The sequence below is a fragment of the Platalea leucorodia genome (genome assembly GCF_965183815.1).
Source record: "Platalea leucorodia genome assembly, chromosome: 2".
In the NCBI taxonomy this organism is placed as follows: Eukaryota; Metazoa; Chordata; class Aves; order Pelecaniformes; family Threskiornithidae; genus Platalea; species Platalea leucorodia.
The window spans coordinates 4,722,307-4,737,956 of NC_138824.1; the positions used below are offsets into that span (position 1 = coordinate 4,722,307).

At 42.5% G+C, this 15,650-nt stretch overlaps 1 protein-coding gene across 1 annotated transcript in view; it reads right to left on the reverse strand.

Annotated features, from left to right (window-relative positions):
- TENM4 (teneurin transmembrane protein 4) overlaps positions 1–15,650 on the reverse strand; it is a gene marked incomplete at its 3' end in the record, with an annotated part of 426,912 nt that overhangs the window by 119,428 nt on the left and 291,834 nt on the right. Inside the window, exons 14-15 of the mRNA XM_082337632.1 lie at positions 7,202–7,387; positions 842–868 (exon numbers count right to left, since the gene is read on the reverse strand). Coding sequence (XP_082193758.1) covers positions 842–868; positions 7,202–7,387 — 213 coding nt within the window. The remainder of the gene's footprint in view (positions 1–841; positions 869–7,201; positions 7,388–15,650) is intronic.

Consider the following 15,650-nt stretch of genomic DNA (forward strand, 5'->3'; position numbering starts at 1 on the left):
CCAACTCAATCATATTTATTGTCAGATTGTTGTATTTAACTAGATGTGTGCTATTTCAATATTTTTAGAAAGCTAAGTGCATTGCGGAAATGTCTATTCCTATATAAAAGTCCTAAATTAATTTAGCTCATTGCTCTGATTAATAAAGAACTGAGATTTTTTTAAGACAGCGGATTACCTCTATTCTGTAACAGTTCAGTTCCTTTTCTTCTTTGTTGAAGAAAGACCTGGGTCCTAGACTTGCTTTACATTTACAAATAGGAACATGGGGTTGGATTTTGTTGTAGTGTACATTAATGCAACGTTACTAATTTCAACAGATTTTTGCAGATTTATACAACCAGAGGATTTGAGGTCATAACATTTTTGTATTAAGAAAAAAAAAAAAATCATTACTCAAAGTTCCCATGTAAGACTTTGCAGTCATGGATCAAAAACATGAAGACTCCACACAGAAAGTGCACTCACCTGCTTGTTACAAAATGGATCATAGACATTTAATTAAAACACATCACTGTACAGGGCTCCTGCTGTATTCACGGACACTTTTGTTTCCTCCTGACTTGCCTTACCTGAGTAGGAGGAGTGAGGATGAGAGATGGTCTGGAGGGGAAGGCAGGGAAAAGGGGACGGGTAGGAACACTGATACGATGTTAACACAGGGTCACAGCACTTACAGAGGTCTTTCCTACCTAAATGACTGGAAAGTTCACCCTTCCAGACATTAGGGAGCACTTTGGTGACAATGAGGAAGAGATGCAACCTCAACACAGCATGTTCACGGTGCATTTTTTAAAAAGAAACACAAAGACAATAGGAAAAATAGGAAGGAAGAGCATACCTTTCACTACCTTATCCAGATAGTGAGCTTGGGAGATAAAAGACAGGACATTTAAGGTAGGATTGAATAAGTGCATTGCGGCTTACTACGAGACTGTGCAGGTGCTAGAAAGGCAAAGGAGAGTTCGCTGTGATATGAAAAGAAAAACCTTGATTATGAGGAGAGAAAAAAGGAAGAAGGGTGGAGCACAGCCCTCCTCAGTCAAAGAGCTCAAGAAGGCTGTGTTAGGCATCCAGTCATCTTTGCTCATTAAGATCAGGAAGAGAAACAGGAAAGGTTCATATATATATTTATGTGTTTATATACATATAGATATATATATGTATAAATATATATATAAAGCAGAATATTGTAATTCTCTGCTCATTTGCAACAGTCTGCCTCTGTTTTACTGACTGCTTTTCTTTTCATCAGGAAAAACAGAGTCATTTGAAAGTGCTCCACCTCGCCTGATTGTCTCATATTTTTCCGCACAAAGAGGCACAGTTCTGTGACCTTACCAGACTGGGAGAGGCTTTTCCCTGGATCTTCTTAATGGTAATGCATTGCATTTATACAGCATCCTCTAGCCCCAGATCAAATTACTTTACAAATATTAAATTAACCTCATGGCAGCTCTACCAGATAGGTAAGTATTAATATACTCATTCCAAGGAGGGCTAAAGAAAAAAAAAAAAAAAAGAAAGTTATAGATGTAGTGGGAGCAGTCATGTGCCCGATTCCCATGGAACATTAATTTGGAAAACCACCTTCTAATTGATTTTCCGGGGTCGAACAGAAAGTTGGTGGCAAAAACGCAAGCAGAAGCCAGGAGTCCTGCCTCGGAGAGCCCTGGCGCATGCCAGCAGGCGGCACTCTCTGTCCTAACAGCAGCTGGGCTTTATTAATAAATGAGGCTCTGAGTCTTGCATTTCTCTCTTTCATTACCTGCTTAAACATTATTTCCCTTGTTCTCTTGTCTGCTCCTTTCAGTCTCTCTCTCAGTTGCGTCCTGGTACCCTTTTGAAGACTTTTTTGTTTCAGGTTCGTTCACGCAGACCGCCACCTGGGAGGTCACAGCCCTTGCAGGAATTATTTTTCCATCCTGTGAATCTAACGGATCCGTCGAAGCACTATTGCAAGTCATCGGAGAGGGCTGGGAGGATCAGAGCTAACCTAGTGCGGGGCAGTTATGAGGCTTGGGAATGAGATTAACTAATCAAGCCGGTGTAGCGGTAGCGATGCGGGAAGCACGGCATCACCATCCGCTTGGACGGTGGCTGAAGCCTGGGAACGTGTCGCTTGGATTTTGACATCCAGAGCAGCCCAACCTGTACGTTTGGGCAGCAGTCATTGTGCAGATGATGGCAGTGGAGGCAGTTGCCAATGCCAACCATATGTCAGTTATGTGTCAATGTTTTCTTGTCATTTGAAAAACAATGGAGGCCTTCTATGGGAATATTCCATGGCAGCATAAATCCTTCTTCTCTAAACCTGTATAGTCTCATTCCCATGCTGTACTTCTGGCATTAAAATATCATCTTGTTATCTACAGACACTCCTTTGGAAACCCTGTGGGCACGTGGGACGTGCTGAGGAATGATGTAGGGGCTCAGAAGAAAAGCTACTCTTCTAAGGTGTCCTCTGCACCCAAAGGCACCGCACTCAGCTCCATGTCACCATGACCCTCCTGGAAGCCACTGTCCCTTCAGGACTGCTATGAGGGGAGTTCATGTGAGCATTTTTCAGTCCGAAAGCCCTCTCATTTCACCTGCCTGAGCTAACTTGGTTTGTTTTGTCTGAAACACCTTGGGAAGGATAACATGAGCACTTCTCCTGGCTCATAGAAAGGGAGGGAGGGAAGAGAGAAGTGGGAGATGCTATGGGCAGGTCTTTGAGTAGGACTTCTTCCCCAGCACACTCTCCTTCTTCATTTTCAAAATATTCTTTTTCCCTTTATCTTCCCCATGGGGTGAAGTGGGCAGAGCCTCAGTGAAATCACTGGAGTTCAACCGATCACACAAATTTGAAGGAGAGGAGAAAGTAGCCCTTCATTGCTGAACCAGTGACGGCACAAGAAGTTTATGCCACAGGGGCAGGGAAAAAGCCTGTCTTCAAAGTTCATCTGTGCTTAATATTTACTGTCAAATATGCTGCCAAACTACTTAAGGCCAGATTACCTTCAGCTTGATGCAAAATCATGTCGGAACAAAGCAGCAAGCACAGATTTTCCACTGACTGCTAAAAGCATGGCCTTCTCTTGCCCAAAGGTACCCATCTCAACCAGGCAGGGTGGGTGCCAGAGGGTCAAACACAGCTCAGCTTCTGCTGCAGAGAGCTGACTATCTGCTCTGTTGGGCTGAGGGTAGCAAGAACCTTCTCCAGACACTGCTGGGCTTATTTTATGTTGGGCTGTATATGGACCAAGCCGCTTTGTGGATTTAAATGGCACAAGTGATGTGTTAGAAAGCTGGGGAAAAGAGACCAGGATCCACCTGTAATGTGCCTTGTCTGGATGCCAGCTGCTCCAGCAGAAACCGAGAGGCACTGATTACAAGCCCAGCTATTCAGAACATGTGTGATTATTTATGCAAGAAGGCTGATGAAAGGCAAACTTAAAGGGGCAGATTTCTCAAAAATCAGAGTTTTTCTAAGTAAAACAAAAACCAGCCCAATGGTGTCATAAGCAGAAGCCCATGTGGGACAGGCTGTCTGCCTGTCTGTCTAGGCACTTCTTATTGCATACATCACTAGTGCGTGCCAGGACCAGATTTTCAAAAGGAGTTAAGCATGTAGAGATCAATGGGAATTAGGCACTGAGGTGCTTTGCAAATCCTGCTAGGTAGATCGTTGTGTGTTTGGAGAGCTAACTGCTGGTCCCTCAGCACTCTAGAGACCCTGTAGCATTCAGGTGCAGCAACTGAACCTCAAGTGATGGCTTCGGTCTTGTGTCCAGGCTGTTCAAGGATGACGAACATCCCAACTCCACCACACGGGGAAGCCCTCTCTGCCATTATTTTTCTAAATAACCCTAATATGAATCAAAGGATTAAGACTTGTTGCTAGTAAAATACCACAGAGAGATTCACATGTCACCTTCAACCTCAGTGCAAGGCCCACATAGGAAGAGTGAAGTCTCCTTTTGCATCTCTGAGGTGGGATGCGGAGCACCTGGGGCACTATCCGGGCCAGATCATCAACTGTATTAAACATGAGGCTAGGCTGTTACGGCCCTGGGAAATTTCTGGAGTTGTTTATTAAACCCAGGAAATTTTCTGTGGTGCCACCTGTGAATCAAACCCATAGAGCAGCCTACCACTGAGCTGAGCTGTAATCTGGCCTTTCAGAGCCCATGGTAGGAGGCTTGATTTCACCTTTAAACTCAACGCTCCTAAAACCCACCACGCTCCCTGGATGTGGTTTGGGCCAGAATAGAAAAAAGCTGAATTCTTGCAATGTTTCTAACTGGGGGTGAATTTGGAATATGCTGCAAAGCCCATCAGAGGAATCTTGCATTGTGGCTGTTGCTACATTTTTTTTTCTGTTAAGAAATTGGAGTAAATTGATTGAACCATTCTGCTGGGTTTCAGGATTTCTGCAGCTATATAATCAACTTTCTGTTCTACTCTTTTCCTGGATGCACTAAGTTTGCTGAATTAGGATGATGAATGCAAGCTTCTGCATCGATTTCCTGGTTGGGAATTAACTGGGGTTCCTCTAATGAAATCTCTGAATGTGAGCAATCAAGCTAGTATATTTGGTAACACAACTCTTTGTATGAGCAAACAAAATAATTAATCCACTGGGATCAGAGTTCCCTTGAACACCGTAAGAAAGAGCCTCCTATGACCTACAAAACAAAAGGGTTTCTTACTCTCAAACGTACTCAACAGGAAATGGAAGAAGTGTCCTTTACTTGTATCGTCCTTTTCTACCATGTCACCTGCACACATGGCAATAGTGTTAAAGCATCACTTCAGCAATGGGGTTGTATGCTTGCCAGTGCTAAAGCAAACCGGGCCATGACACAGACATATATGGAATTACTGTCAACAGAACAAGTTGCCATGCAGGGAAATTACACAAGGACAAGGGGAATGCTTTCCACATACTTAATGTAATTCCAAGTCAATGTCCTTTCATCTGTGCCAATATAAGTAGCTTATTACTCCTTCTAAGGCTATTCAATTTTCTTGGATATTTATGACTTTGCCAAATCTCCTTTACATTCTACACATTTATCAATGAAATATTCTGTAGGAAATATGGTTTATAGCTTCAGAGGCATGAGACTATGTACAAATTTGTTGCTAAATCACCATGCAAGAAGATGGGGGGGGAAGTGAAAAGAAACAGAATTGCTCCAGCAGCCTAAGTATTAAAGAACGATTCCTAAACCTAAGGAATGATTCCTAAGGCAGCACTGCGATAGGAAGGTAGCACCACACAAAATGATAGTGTGCACCAGTAAAATCTCGATGCTGACTGCATTGCGGTGCTGGCCTTTCCCATGATAACATGGACTCTTTATACTTAGAATGAGGAATACTACAAATAATGGGATAAATTTAATTACCACGAAAGATAAAAGCTTGTTGTTCGAGAACAGTCCGGGCATATCAGCTGTGTGAACAAATATCATATACCAAACTAGTGGCATTTTGGTTTTGCAGCAGAACTAATAAAATGGCACTGAGGGTATGAATCAGGCTTTTTTTTGTGCATAACTTACTTTCATATAAAATTGTCCCTTGGATTTGGGGCCTTTTGCCGAACATTTTTTTTTCTTTTAAAACCCTTTCATGAATCTGTGTTGCTTTCCAAATCAAAGTACTTGAACACAAGACTATAAAATAATATTATAGAAACACGGGATTCCAATTAACACAGGACTGCTCTCTTTTCATTTTGAAGTCATTTAAGGGAGGGGTTATTTTTTAATCCCTTCCTCATGAAAAGAAATGAAAGCTGCTAGGGACATAGAAAAGAAAGCAGAATGTAATGTCTAGTGAGACAGACGAAGTTTTAAGAGCTAGATATTTTTCATTAGGGAATGCATGTGGAGACCATAATGTGATAGGGTGACATTAGCATAAATAAATGATATGTAGAATTGAGCCACAGATATGGTTTGTACCATTACCCTAATGCTTGAATTAAAATACTGTGATCAGGCTTCGTTCCCTGTCTGTCCTTGCGTGCGCAAACTTACCCGGTGTTCAAAGAAAACAAGCGATGTCTACATATAACTAAGTTGATAATCCACACAGATAACTATGCTGACACTTGCCCGGGTATTGCTAGTGGTTAATTTTGATGTAGTGTGATTTATATGTATCATGGCATAATGAAAGCAACATAGAGGTAAATTTTCTTACCTTTAAAAGAAACTGATTAAAACAATATGACTGGAGGAGAATTCTCACTCTGGAACAACTTTTCTAAAGTCAATTGATTTTTTTCAGATCTGCACAGGCATTATTGAGAGCAGAACTGGATTCACTAATTTAGTTTTCCATTAATGTATAATAAATGGTATCTGGGGAGTTTTAACGCTACTGATTTTGTAGCATGACTATGGAATGGTGACTGAAGTGGTTGAATGCATGACAGTCAGAAAAAAAGAAGGGAAAATGCATCAAGGAGTTAAGTGAGATGAAGGAGGAAGGTAAAGCCAAGCCAGTTCATTAATGATGCTGCAAATTCCTTAACTGGAGAACTGCACCTCTTTGCATGATTTTGGCATATCGGTGGCACTTTATTAATAATAATAATAGACATGACACTGAGAGCTCAAGATAAGTGCCAGGTGCACGAGGAATACAGAACCAAAGAGAGAGGGAAATGAAGTGGTTAGAAAGGTAGCAGAGCAGACAAGGGATAAGCAAGACAGGGTTGAATACCAGCCAGAAGTCATCTGACGGCAGCTTCCTCTTTTATACTGGCAGGCAGAGTGGCAGTGCAAATAATGGAGCAAATAAAAGGAAAAAAAAAACTTTAAATCAGCTGCATGTTTCTGAAAATGCTGTCGCCATAGCAGAGAGAAGCCTTGGAGGCCACAGAAAGACCTTTCGAGAGAGGTAAAGTGGGGTATTTTAAAAGCATCTAGCTGACATTTGACGGCTTGTCCCTATGAGATCAAACACCACATAGGTGTACTTCATGTCTGATAATAAAAAATATATATAGCCACGTCATCAACAAATGAAAGGACATTTTATCTTGTTCCCACATGAAAATGTATGATGTCAGAACTTGAAATCCAAGAACAAAGGTGCTCATGCTACACTAAGTCACATATATTCAATTAAGCATGCGCCTTTTCTCCTCCCTGATCATCAATTATTCTTTTAAAAGTAGTCGTTTTTGCTTTCTCCCTACCAATAGTGCAGTGCTCTCCGTTCCAGCCCGGGCTGCATTCACACTTGCCATCCCGGCATGTCCCGTGCTCATTGCAGCGTGGGTGACACGCTCGCTGATCACAGGCTGTGCCCATCCATCCCTCCTCGCAGCGGCAGGTGCCTCCGACACAAATGCCATGTCCTCCGCAGTCCGCTGCACAAATCTCTGTGGGAGAGGAGAGAAGAGAGAGGAGGGGATATGGGTGGGGAGAAGGGAGAGGGGGAAAATCCAGAGTGTTATTGTTAAGAAAAGCAGCCACACTTCACTACCTCGCCTTCCAGCGCAATGAAAGGAATTCCTGGAGCTCATAACACTAATCCTTCCTGACAATAAGAATCTAATAAGTACATTACAAAAAAGAGACGGACATGGATTGCAGAGGGCTGCTGTGATTGATCCTCCTATTTGCTTTCTAAGTCTCTTGCACTCCTCGAGCTTTTGTGATCACCAAATCCGAAGGGGAAGGCTATTCCAATAAGCAGAACAAAAGTCACATTTAATTAAAATCTGGTTAAGTGTGGAAACAATGTGCTGATAAACTACTGATGCTAAAGTTAAGTGCTGGCAAAGCCTGTTTATGGCGTGTTAACCCACAGTTCTGGAGTTGGGATTCATTAAAACCCTTCTTCTCTGATAAAAATTAATATAGAATATTTCTATTTCTACTGAGTCTGCACATCGGCTATGTCTCTGTTCTCCTACCGCTCCATTAGAAATCCCCTCTCAGGCATTCGGAGGTACCACCATGCTCTTTTTGTGAGCTACATGCACCAGAGTTGATAGGATGGTGCTTGTTCCCAAGCCTTACTGGAGTTAATGGAAGCATGGAGTCACAGCTGGGCATTCTGATACTTACCTCCAAAAAAGAGAAGAGCTAAAGGACATTGGCTTTTCAGAGGTGCTGGCCTTCCCACTCTCCATGAGCCCCAGTAGGCATGAGGACACAGATATGCATAATATTTTGGCCCAGCATGAGGCTTTTGGCTAAAACCTGGCATGCCCTTGGCATGAATTTGGGAGACTTCATGTTTTCATCTGCACTGTATTTGTCTGGAAAAATCGAGACTTGGTGGAGAACAGGTACCCATGAGTCAGGTGTTAAAAAGCCTGTCACTGCCATTACTATATAGGACTGATTCCAAGGAAAAAAGTAAAACCAAATACAGATGTGGTGTTATACTGCAGATGAAATGAAATGAATCTATTTCTTCTTCTCCAGGCTCACCACCTGACTGCTCACTTTCGATCTCTCATAAGCCGTGACTGCACTCTCCTCAATCAGAGGAGAGGCAATTCAGACTATATTTCAGACTATCAGGTCTTACCCCCCACTCTCTGACTTCTGCCTGGTGCATCTAAATGGGATCAAACTTTCCCACATGTTTTGGACTCAAGCCTTCTGCTTGACAGAGCCATTTTATAGATTTTACAGGGTAGGGACACAGTTCCCTTTGGGGAGAGTGGAAAGAAGATGTGAACAGAAGAAATGCTGAGCAGGGCCGGGCTAGAAGCCCAGAAAGAGGCACCAGGGCACTCTGCTGAGCACATTTTCTCTCTCTTCCCCCAGATACGTACCCAAAATGAATATCTCAGACACCAACCCATCTCCAGTGCCTCTCTTTGCACTTCTGAGCATATTAAGTGTGGGATTCAGGCCTTGAGGCTTGTGGAGGGGCGATTGGTATTATACAAGACATTTACTTCAGGTCACTGGCTGCCATAAAATATTCAAAACTACTCAGCCTGCATTAACATCACACCTGACTGAAATTCAGCCTTACTTAAGTTGCCTTTAGTCTTTTGCTAATTAATACCACCAGGAACAGGAAGCTTAGGCTGTTTGTGGACTTTTGATACGCTCCTGACGTGGGGCTGGAACATCCATTTCAACTCCAGGAGGAAGGTTTTGCATCATAGCAGAGAGCTGGAAGGTCTTCAGCCCCTTAGGCTGAAATGGACTCTTGTCTCCAAGGATCAGAGAGCTCTTTAGACAGTAGTAACTACGATAGTAATAATAGCAATGCTTTGCATGCCTAGAAAACACCTCATGTTCCATGTGCAGCAAGAACACAATATTTAGCCTCTGCTTACTACAGCTCAAGTGGTGAAACAGTTTCCTGTTGAACTCCTTTTGCTGCAGTGTCTCGGATGTCTCCAAACGCTCTCAAACATTTAGTCCTACATATTTGTATCTCTAATGAAAGAACTTTGGAGTTTAAATGTGCTTAAGACACTCAGGAACTTGCCTGTCCCATTTAGAGTCAAACTGGCAAAAGTATTTGGGCACCTTGAGTGCTTAAACCAAGGATGTGCCCATAGCACTTGCTGCCTAGATGTAACAGAATCTAATGTAAGCCTTATTGGAAGGCAGTAGAAGTTATGCTATCACTTAAGACACGGCTGAGGAAGGACTCCTGAGTTGCTGTCAAAAGTTTTTACTTTGCATCTGGCACTGAGACACAGATTTTCACAGCTCCTAGATGCGAGGGAGGTAATACCATACTACAGTGCCCGTTATGAACAGAAGGGATGGGCAATTACTGACTTGCTAAAGGGCTGGAGCCCAGCCGTGTGTGTTTTCTACCCCCTTTCCCCAACTGCCAGACAGCACTGCCACGGAGCGTGGGCCGGTCAGGATGGGATGTGAACACACAGGACCTGCAAGTTAGCTAATGTAGCAATAAAGCTGCACTAAAAAAAAAAAAAAAAAAAAAAAAAAATTAGCTCTCCTTGGCTGACCTGACGAACCAAGTCTGGGGGAGGATAAAGGAAACAGCAGATAAAAGATAAAAAGCTAGATTTATGGTACTAAAATTTCAGCAAGCTGAGAAGAAATGCATCGAGATAGTACAAAGGCTGAGACTGCTGGTATTTAAGCCCAAACTAGAAAAGTATCGTTGTAGCCTCTGGTGCTTCCCAGCAGTCTTTCACCATAGGGCTACTCTAGCGTTGGACTGAAACAGCTCCCGTGGTTACCGGTTTACATTCTTTATTCATACTTGTTGAACTTTGCACCTCAGAATACTAAGCAACATGTAATTTTTCTTGCTCCCAGTTCACCAAGGAATCCAGAGAACTCCAGCTTGGTTACTTCACATCTTCTTTATGTCCCGTTCCCCAGCGTTGACCTTCAGGGTCCCATCTCTAAATTGGGGATAGCACTGGTATCCCCAAGCCCAGTGACGTGCACTGCGAATAACCTCCACTGCTGAGTGTGAAGCTCTGAAATTCCAAAGAGACAAATATCTCCAGCGACGGACAGGAAAACTGGCATCTTGGAGGACTCAGCCCCTTGCGACTCCAAAGTCCATGTGAACATCTTAAGGACTTTACTATTATTTACTTAATATTTTATCTTTAGTTTGAGAATATTAATGAGTCTGAGTACCAGTGGTTATTTTTTGACATTAAGATGTTATTTCTCTTTTGACAGATAAAGTAAACAGGTATAAAGAAGTAAAGTGATGGGTCTGCAGGTATACATGAACTCTGTGACAGGCACAGAACCTCCTAGATGTCCTGATATCCAGTCTTGTGTCCTGTCGATAAGTCAGGGAAATGACAGTAAGTCAGACATCTACAGGTTGGTGGTGCAGGAAAAAAAAGCAGGGACAAAAGGAAGCTATTTTGAGTGATAGTCAGAAGCCTTCTTGGAGTTATTTAAAGGTGTAAAACTAGGATAATGGAGTGACATTCAAAAACGGTGACGAGAGGAAAAAAAGCACTTTCTGAAAGGCAGAATCTCTGTGGAGTCGTTCCTATGAAAAGGGACGGAAAACCCACTGGGACATTTACATCTCGACTGAAATATTTCCCAGACAACATGCTGCCAAGGAACAGTTTTGCACAAGGGGGCCAGGGACACGGACTGAATGATCTAAACCAAAGAGATCTTAGGCTAACCCAGAACGGGAACATTTTGGGTTTCGTCTCCCACCCAGCTGCGACCCCAGCCATACCACCGCCCACACACGCAAGAGAGTGCAGGCTCCAGCATATGAATGCCTAATTCGTATATAATGGATATATAAGGTGGTTTGGATTCCCAGGCCCCAAGAGCTGTAATAAAGACCCTCAGCTGTGAAAAACACTTGTGAAGCAAACTACTTAGGACAGTCTCCCTAAAACGGAGTTTAATTATTTCTGACAGGGAACCAGGAGCCAGGAACTCTCAAATCCAAATCTTCCATTTAGCTGCCAGTTTAAAGATAGATGGGAACCATACAATTTAAATAGCCTTACAACGCACATCCTGCTGCATGCCCTGGCCCTTTATAACATGGTGCTCTTAAATGCTCACAGGTTTCTAATGGATGATTAAATAGTCAGGGTAGCTTTTACTTTTCTGGTGGCACTCAAAGAAATGATCAAAATGGATTTCAGATTAAGTTTCCACTTAAATACAGGTCTTTTTGGGCAGCTCAAGACGACTAAGGCTGATTTACAGAAAAGGGCAGGTGAATCATTTCTTCGTCATTCAGTCCCAGGGACAGAATTTGCCACCTCTGTCCTTATTACAAGCTGCATTTTTTTTGGTACATTTCCCAATTCTGTTGTTAAAATTAGAGGACATGATTAGCTACCATCTGAGCTGCATGAGCAAATGAGAAGGAAAGCTCTTAATTCTCCTATTACAGTATTCATAGACTGGCCAGCTGCACTATATCGCTCCTGCCTATTTAAGCTTAGTTAGAACACTGTGCTTGTGCATAAAAGACCTGCCTGTTAAATATTTTCACACCAGCTGTTCCCAAAAGGTGACTAAATATTTCCTTTCATCTTTAATCCCTTCCGCTGTTTGTATGAACAGCTTAGCCATTCCTTATCCTTTCCGAGAGGTGCACTGTGTTTTACTTCATCTTGCCGTGCAGCTCTCAAAGCCGCCTGTAGTTCCTTGAAGGAAGGCAATCCTCCGAGCAAATCTGGTGCCCCGTTCTAAGTGCAAATCTGAGGTTTACTGTCTTCAAAAGGTACAATCAGCCCATGCACCTCTGTGGGAAATACCTGGACTTTGAGTAATACCCTGTAATTTGCTCCCTGACACTTGCACTTACCAGAGGGCACTGACGGACGTTAATAGATTCGTGGATGCAGGGTTTTTTCTAAGGAGTCAAGTTCATTTCTACTCTACCATCTGGGTTTTCACCATGTTACTGTCTAGGATTTGTGTCTTCCATTGCCTGGATTTCACCTCACCTTGTCTCACACTCTTACCTGAAGAACTAAATTGAGCCTAGTTGCCCTCTGTGGGTCAAGGAGGACAGACAGGTAGCTCCAGAGGACAATTCACCTGAAACCTCTTTCATGGAGAACTTCTGGAGCAGACCGTGCTCAAGGCACTGTTGGGTTTTGGGTGGTTCACCCAGGGGTCTCAGGTGCATCATAAAGATTATCCTTAGAAAAGGATAATGCCATTCCAGCAGGATTCTGGTTATTTTTCATGCAAATAATCAAAAAAGAAACGACTCATCTTCAGTTTCAGGACCTGCTCTATTCCATCACTGCTCACCCCCACTGGGAACCAGCCCATGAGGCCAGCCTCAGCTGCCTGCTGGCTAGTTTTTAGACAAATGGCTTTTTTTTCTCATTATCCCCTCATGACTGGGGGAGAGATTTCCCTCTGGTCTGTAAAGGCTGCCTCAGGATTCCTGAAGGCTCTCTTAAAAATCCTAATCCACCTTGAAACCTACCCAGAGTCTTGACAGTGGCTGCTGATGTGCCTTAACTTCTCCATATTGCATTGAGGAAAATCGTATTGTAATTTTATTCTACCTCCATCAGCATGTCTCTGCCTGTTGTTGTTCACTTAATGCTTAAGAATCTCAGCTATCTGAGGCCAAGATTATCTTTTTTGTCCTGCGTTTGCACTCTGCCAGGTGTAATGAGGTCACAGTCCACTTCAGAAGTAAGAATACTAAAGCAATTACTCATACAAATAAAGACCTTGTACCTGATTCTTTCTTTCTTTTCTTTTTTGCATATCCTGCTAAAAGCTGACCCAAATCTGTCCCCTTAGGAATAAAGTCTGCTATGCTGCCTTTGATATTTCAGAAGAAAAGTGGGAAAAGAAACCTATCAAACACTAGCCATCAGCGTGATGCTTTGTTCGCGGCCCTTTTTAATTGATATAACAGACACGGCGGCTTCCAACACAGGAAGTGGCATAATCCAGTATTTCATATTATTTTCACATTAGATTAAAGAATTGGGTTGGGAAAGGGATAATGATGTCAATTTGTTCTTCATTTATGGCAAATCCATTTTTATATGTTTACCCCTATCCCCCCAAAATCCTAAAATTGGCTTGACAACAGTTTAAAGCTTTCCAGCTTAGAGAAGAGCAATGCAGATGAAAATTTTTCTTTAGCATTCATGTGATGCAGAATCAGAGATTTAGCTGCTTCTGACCTGCCTGCTAAATCCTTTAATAAATATGGATTTAGTGCTAAAATATAAGATCAGGTGAAATTGCTCAGAGCTTCCTGAAAACTGGGGCAGTTCCACTGACCTTCACCATATTAATAGAAAATTTAATAATTAAAAATCTGTCTTAACTGGGATTTTCCCATTTCAAGTTGGCTCATCTGAGGCGATTTCCAGCCTCAGATAGACTTCTCCAGAAAAGCAGCACAGGAGAGAGGCACTGCACAGAGCTAAAAGGCTGAGTTTGGTGAGGAACTAAGCCTTGTTTTCACAACCTGCATTTGCTTTAGAAGGCAAGTTATGGGGAATATCTGGGAAAAGCATCTAATTTAAAGATATGGATGGAAAAAACAGAAGGTTCACGATCGGCACGATTTAGATAGCAGTGAAGTGCTAAATACATTCTTCATAATGAAACGCATTTGCAGTGTTATGAAACTCTCATTTATGTGATTCGAGAACTCTGTAGTGACATATGAACTCCTCCGCTGGAACCGAAGAAGACATAAAGCTCATTAGCTTTTAAAACCATTCTTTTTACAAATGTTATAAGGAAAGATTCAAACTATGGAACAAGGCGAAACCTGAAAGGAGAGGTCTGAATTTTCTGTCCTTGCCAGTAACAAACCTGTAGCATGAAATCCTTTAAAAACCATCCCGCTTCAGTAGTGACTGGGGAATGGTTGTGCAACTTGTGTCAGTGTCACTAACTGAAGGTCATGTGTCTTTTCCTTCAGAGATCATGTCCTAAAAGCAAGGTCTGCATAATTTAATGCCTTTATACAAGTAATCTGTTTACCTATTTTAACACATACACCAATTATGTAAATACTGCTAATGAAGAAATAATAATTATTTTTGTTATTTTGTTATTTATGTTAATAATAAATATAAAACCTGTTTGCTTTTATGCATGTAACTAAACTTCTGGTACTGAGATGACTGTCCACTCCACTCAAGGATCTCAATGCATTTTACATAGCTCAGCAAACTGAGTATATCTGAAAGGTAACAGTTATTTCTTTTCTTTCAATGGATGAGGAAATCAAGATTAAAGGATGCTCTCCAGAGACTGAAAACCAAATCCATCAGCTTTGCTATTAGGAAGAACACTGACCTTCAGCGATGGTTTTGAAATGTGACTCAGGACACCTGAGTTTTCACCTACTGAACCTGAAGCCCCGAGGAGCATCCTGGCGTGCCTGCACTGGGGAATGCGTAACCTGCCTCACAGCGTGACCCTAACTAGGACACCCGAGTTACCTAAATGCTGATTCTTGCCAGGCTCTGCAGAAGGAGGACTGAGTACGGGTCTTCAACACATGTGCAGAAGGGACAACTGCACTTGCAGAAAAGACAGGGTATGCACAAAGGAGGTATAAAACATGTGCATGACAGAAGAGGAGAGAGTTTTTACTCTAAGTGGTTGAGCTGGCTTAGCTGTCTATCTCTAGGAGAAGGGTTGGTAGAAATCCCTAATAAAAGAAAGCATCCATCTCTGGCCCTCAGCTAGACAAAAAAGATTAAGCCCACTTCAGCCCTTTCCCCCATTTTCCTCCTGGTATTTAGTTCTTTGCTTGTATAAGCAGCTTTGTGTTTAACTGAAAGGCTTCTGCAAATCCTCTCCTAGGTCTCCTCTGGAGATTCAAATCAGGAATCTAGGCAGCTCTGAGCTGCCTAACTTGAAGAGTCTACGGAGCAGCTGCTCACCTGGTGCTGAGCAGATCCAGGAGGTCTATCCCATATCTGCCCTGGAACCCAGCTTCCATCTCTAAAATGAGCAATGAATGAGTTTGGTATAGTAATAATAGTAATATACTATAGTAATAACAGTAATATACTTCAACTGATGTGTGTCTGTCCTCCAGGACTGAGCCTCTTACTCTGTAAACGTACAGCACCAAGCACAATGGGACTCTTGGGAGTTCTTGCTAGAAATAGTAACAGTAAGGACGGGAGCAGTCATTAGCAATCCCCGTGCTAATGGGTCCCAGCTCTTACCCGA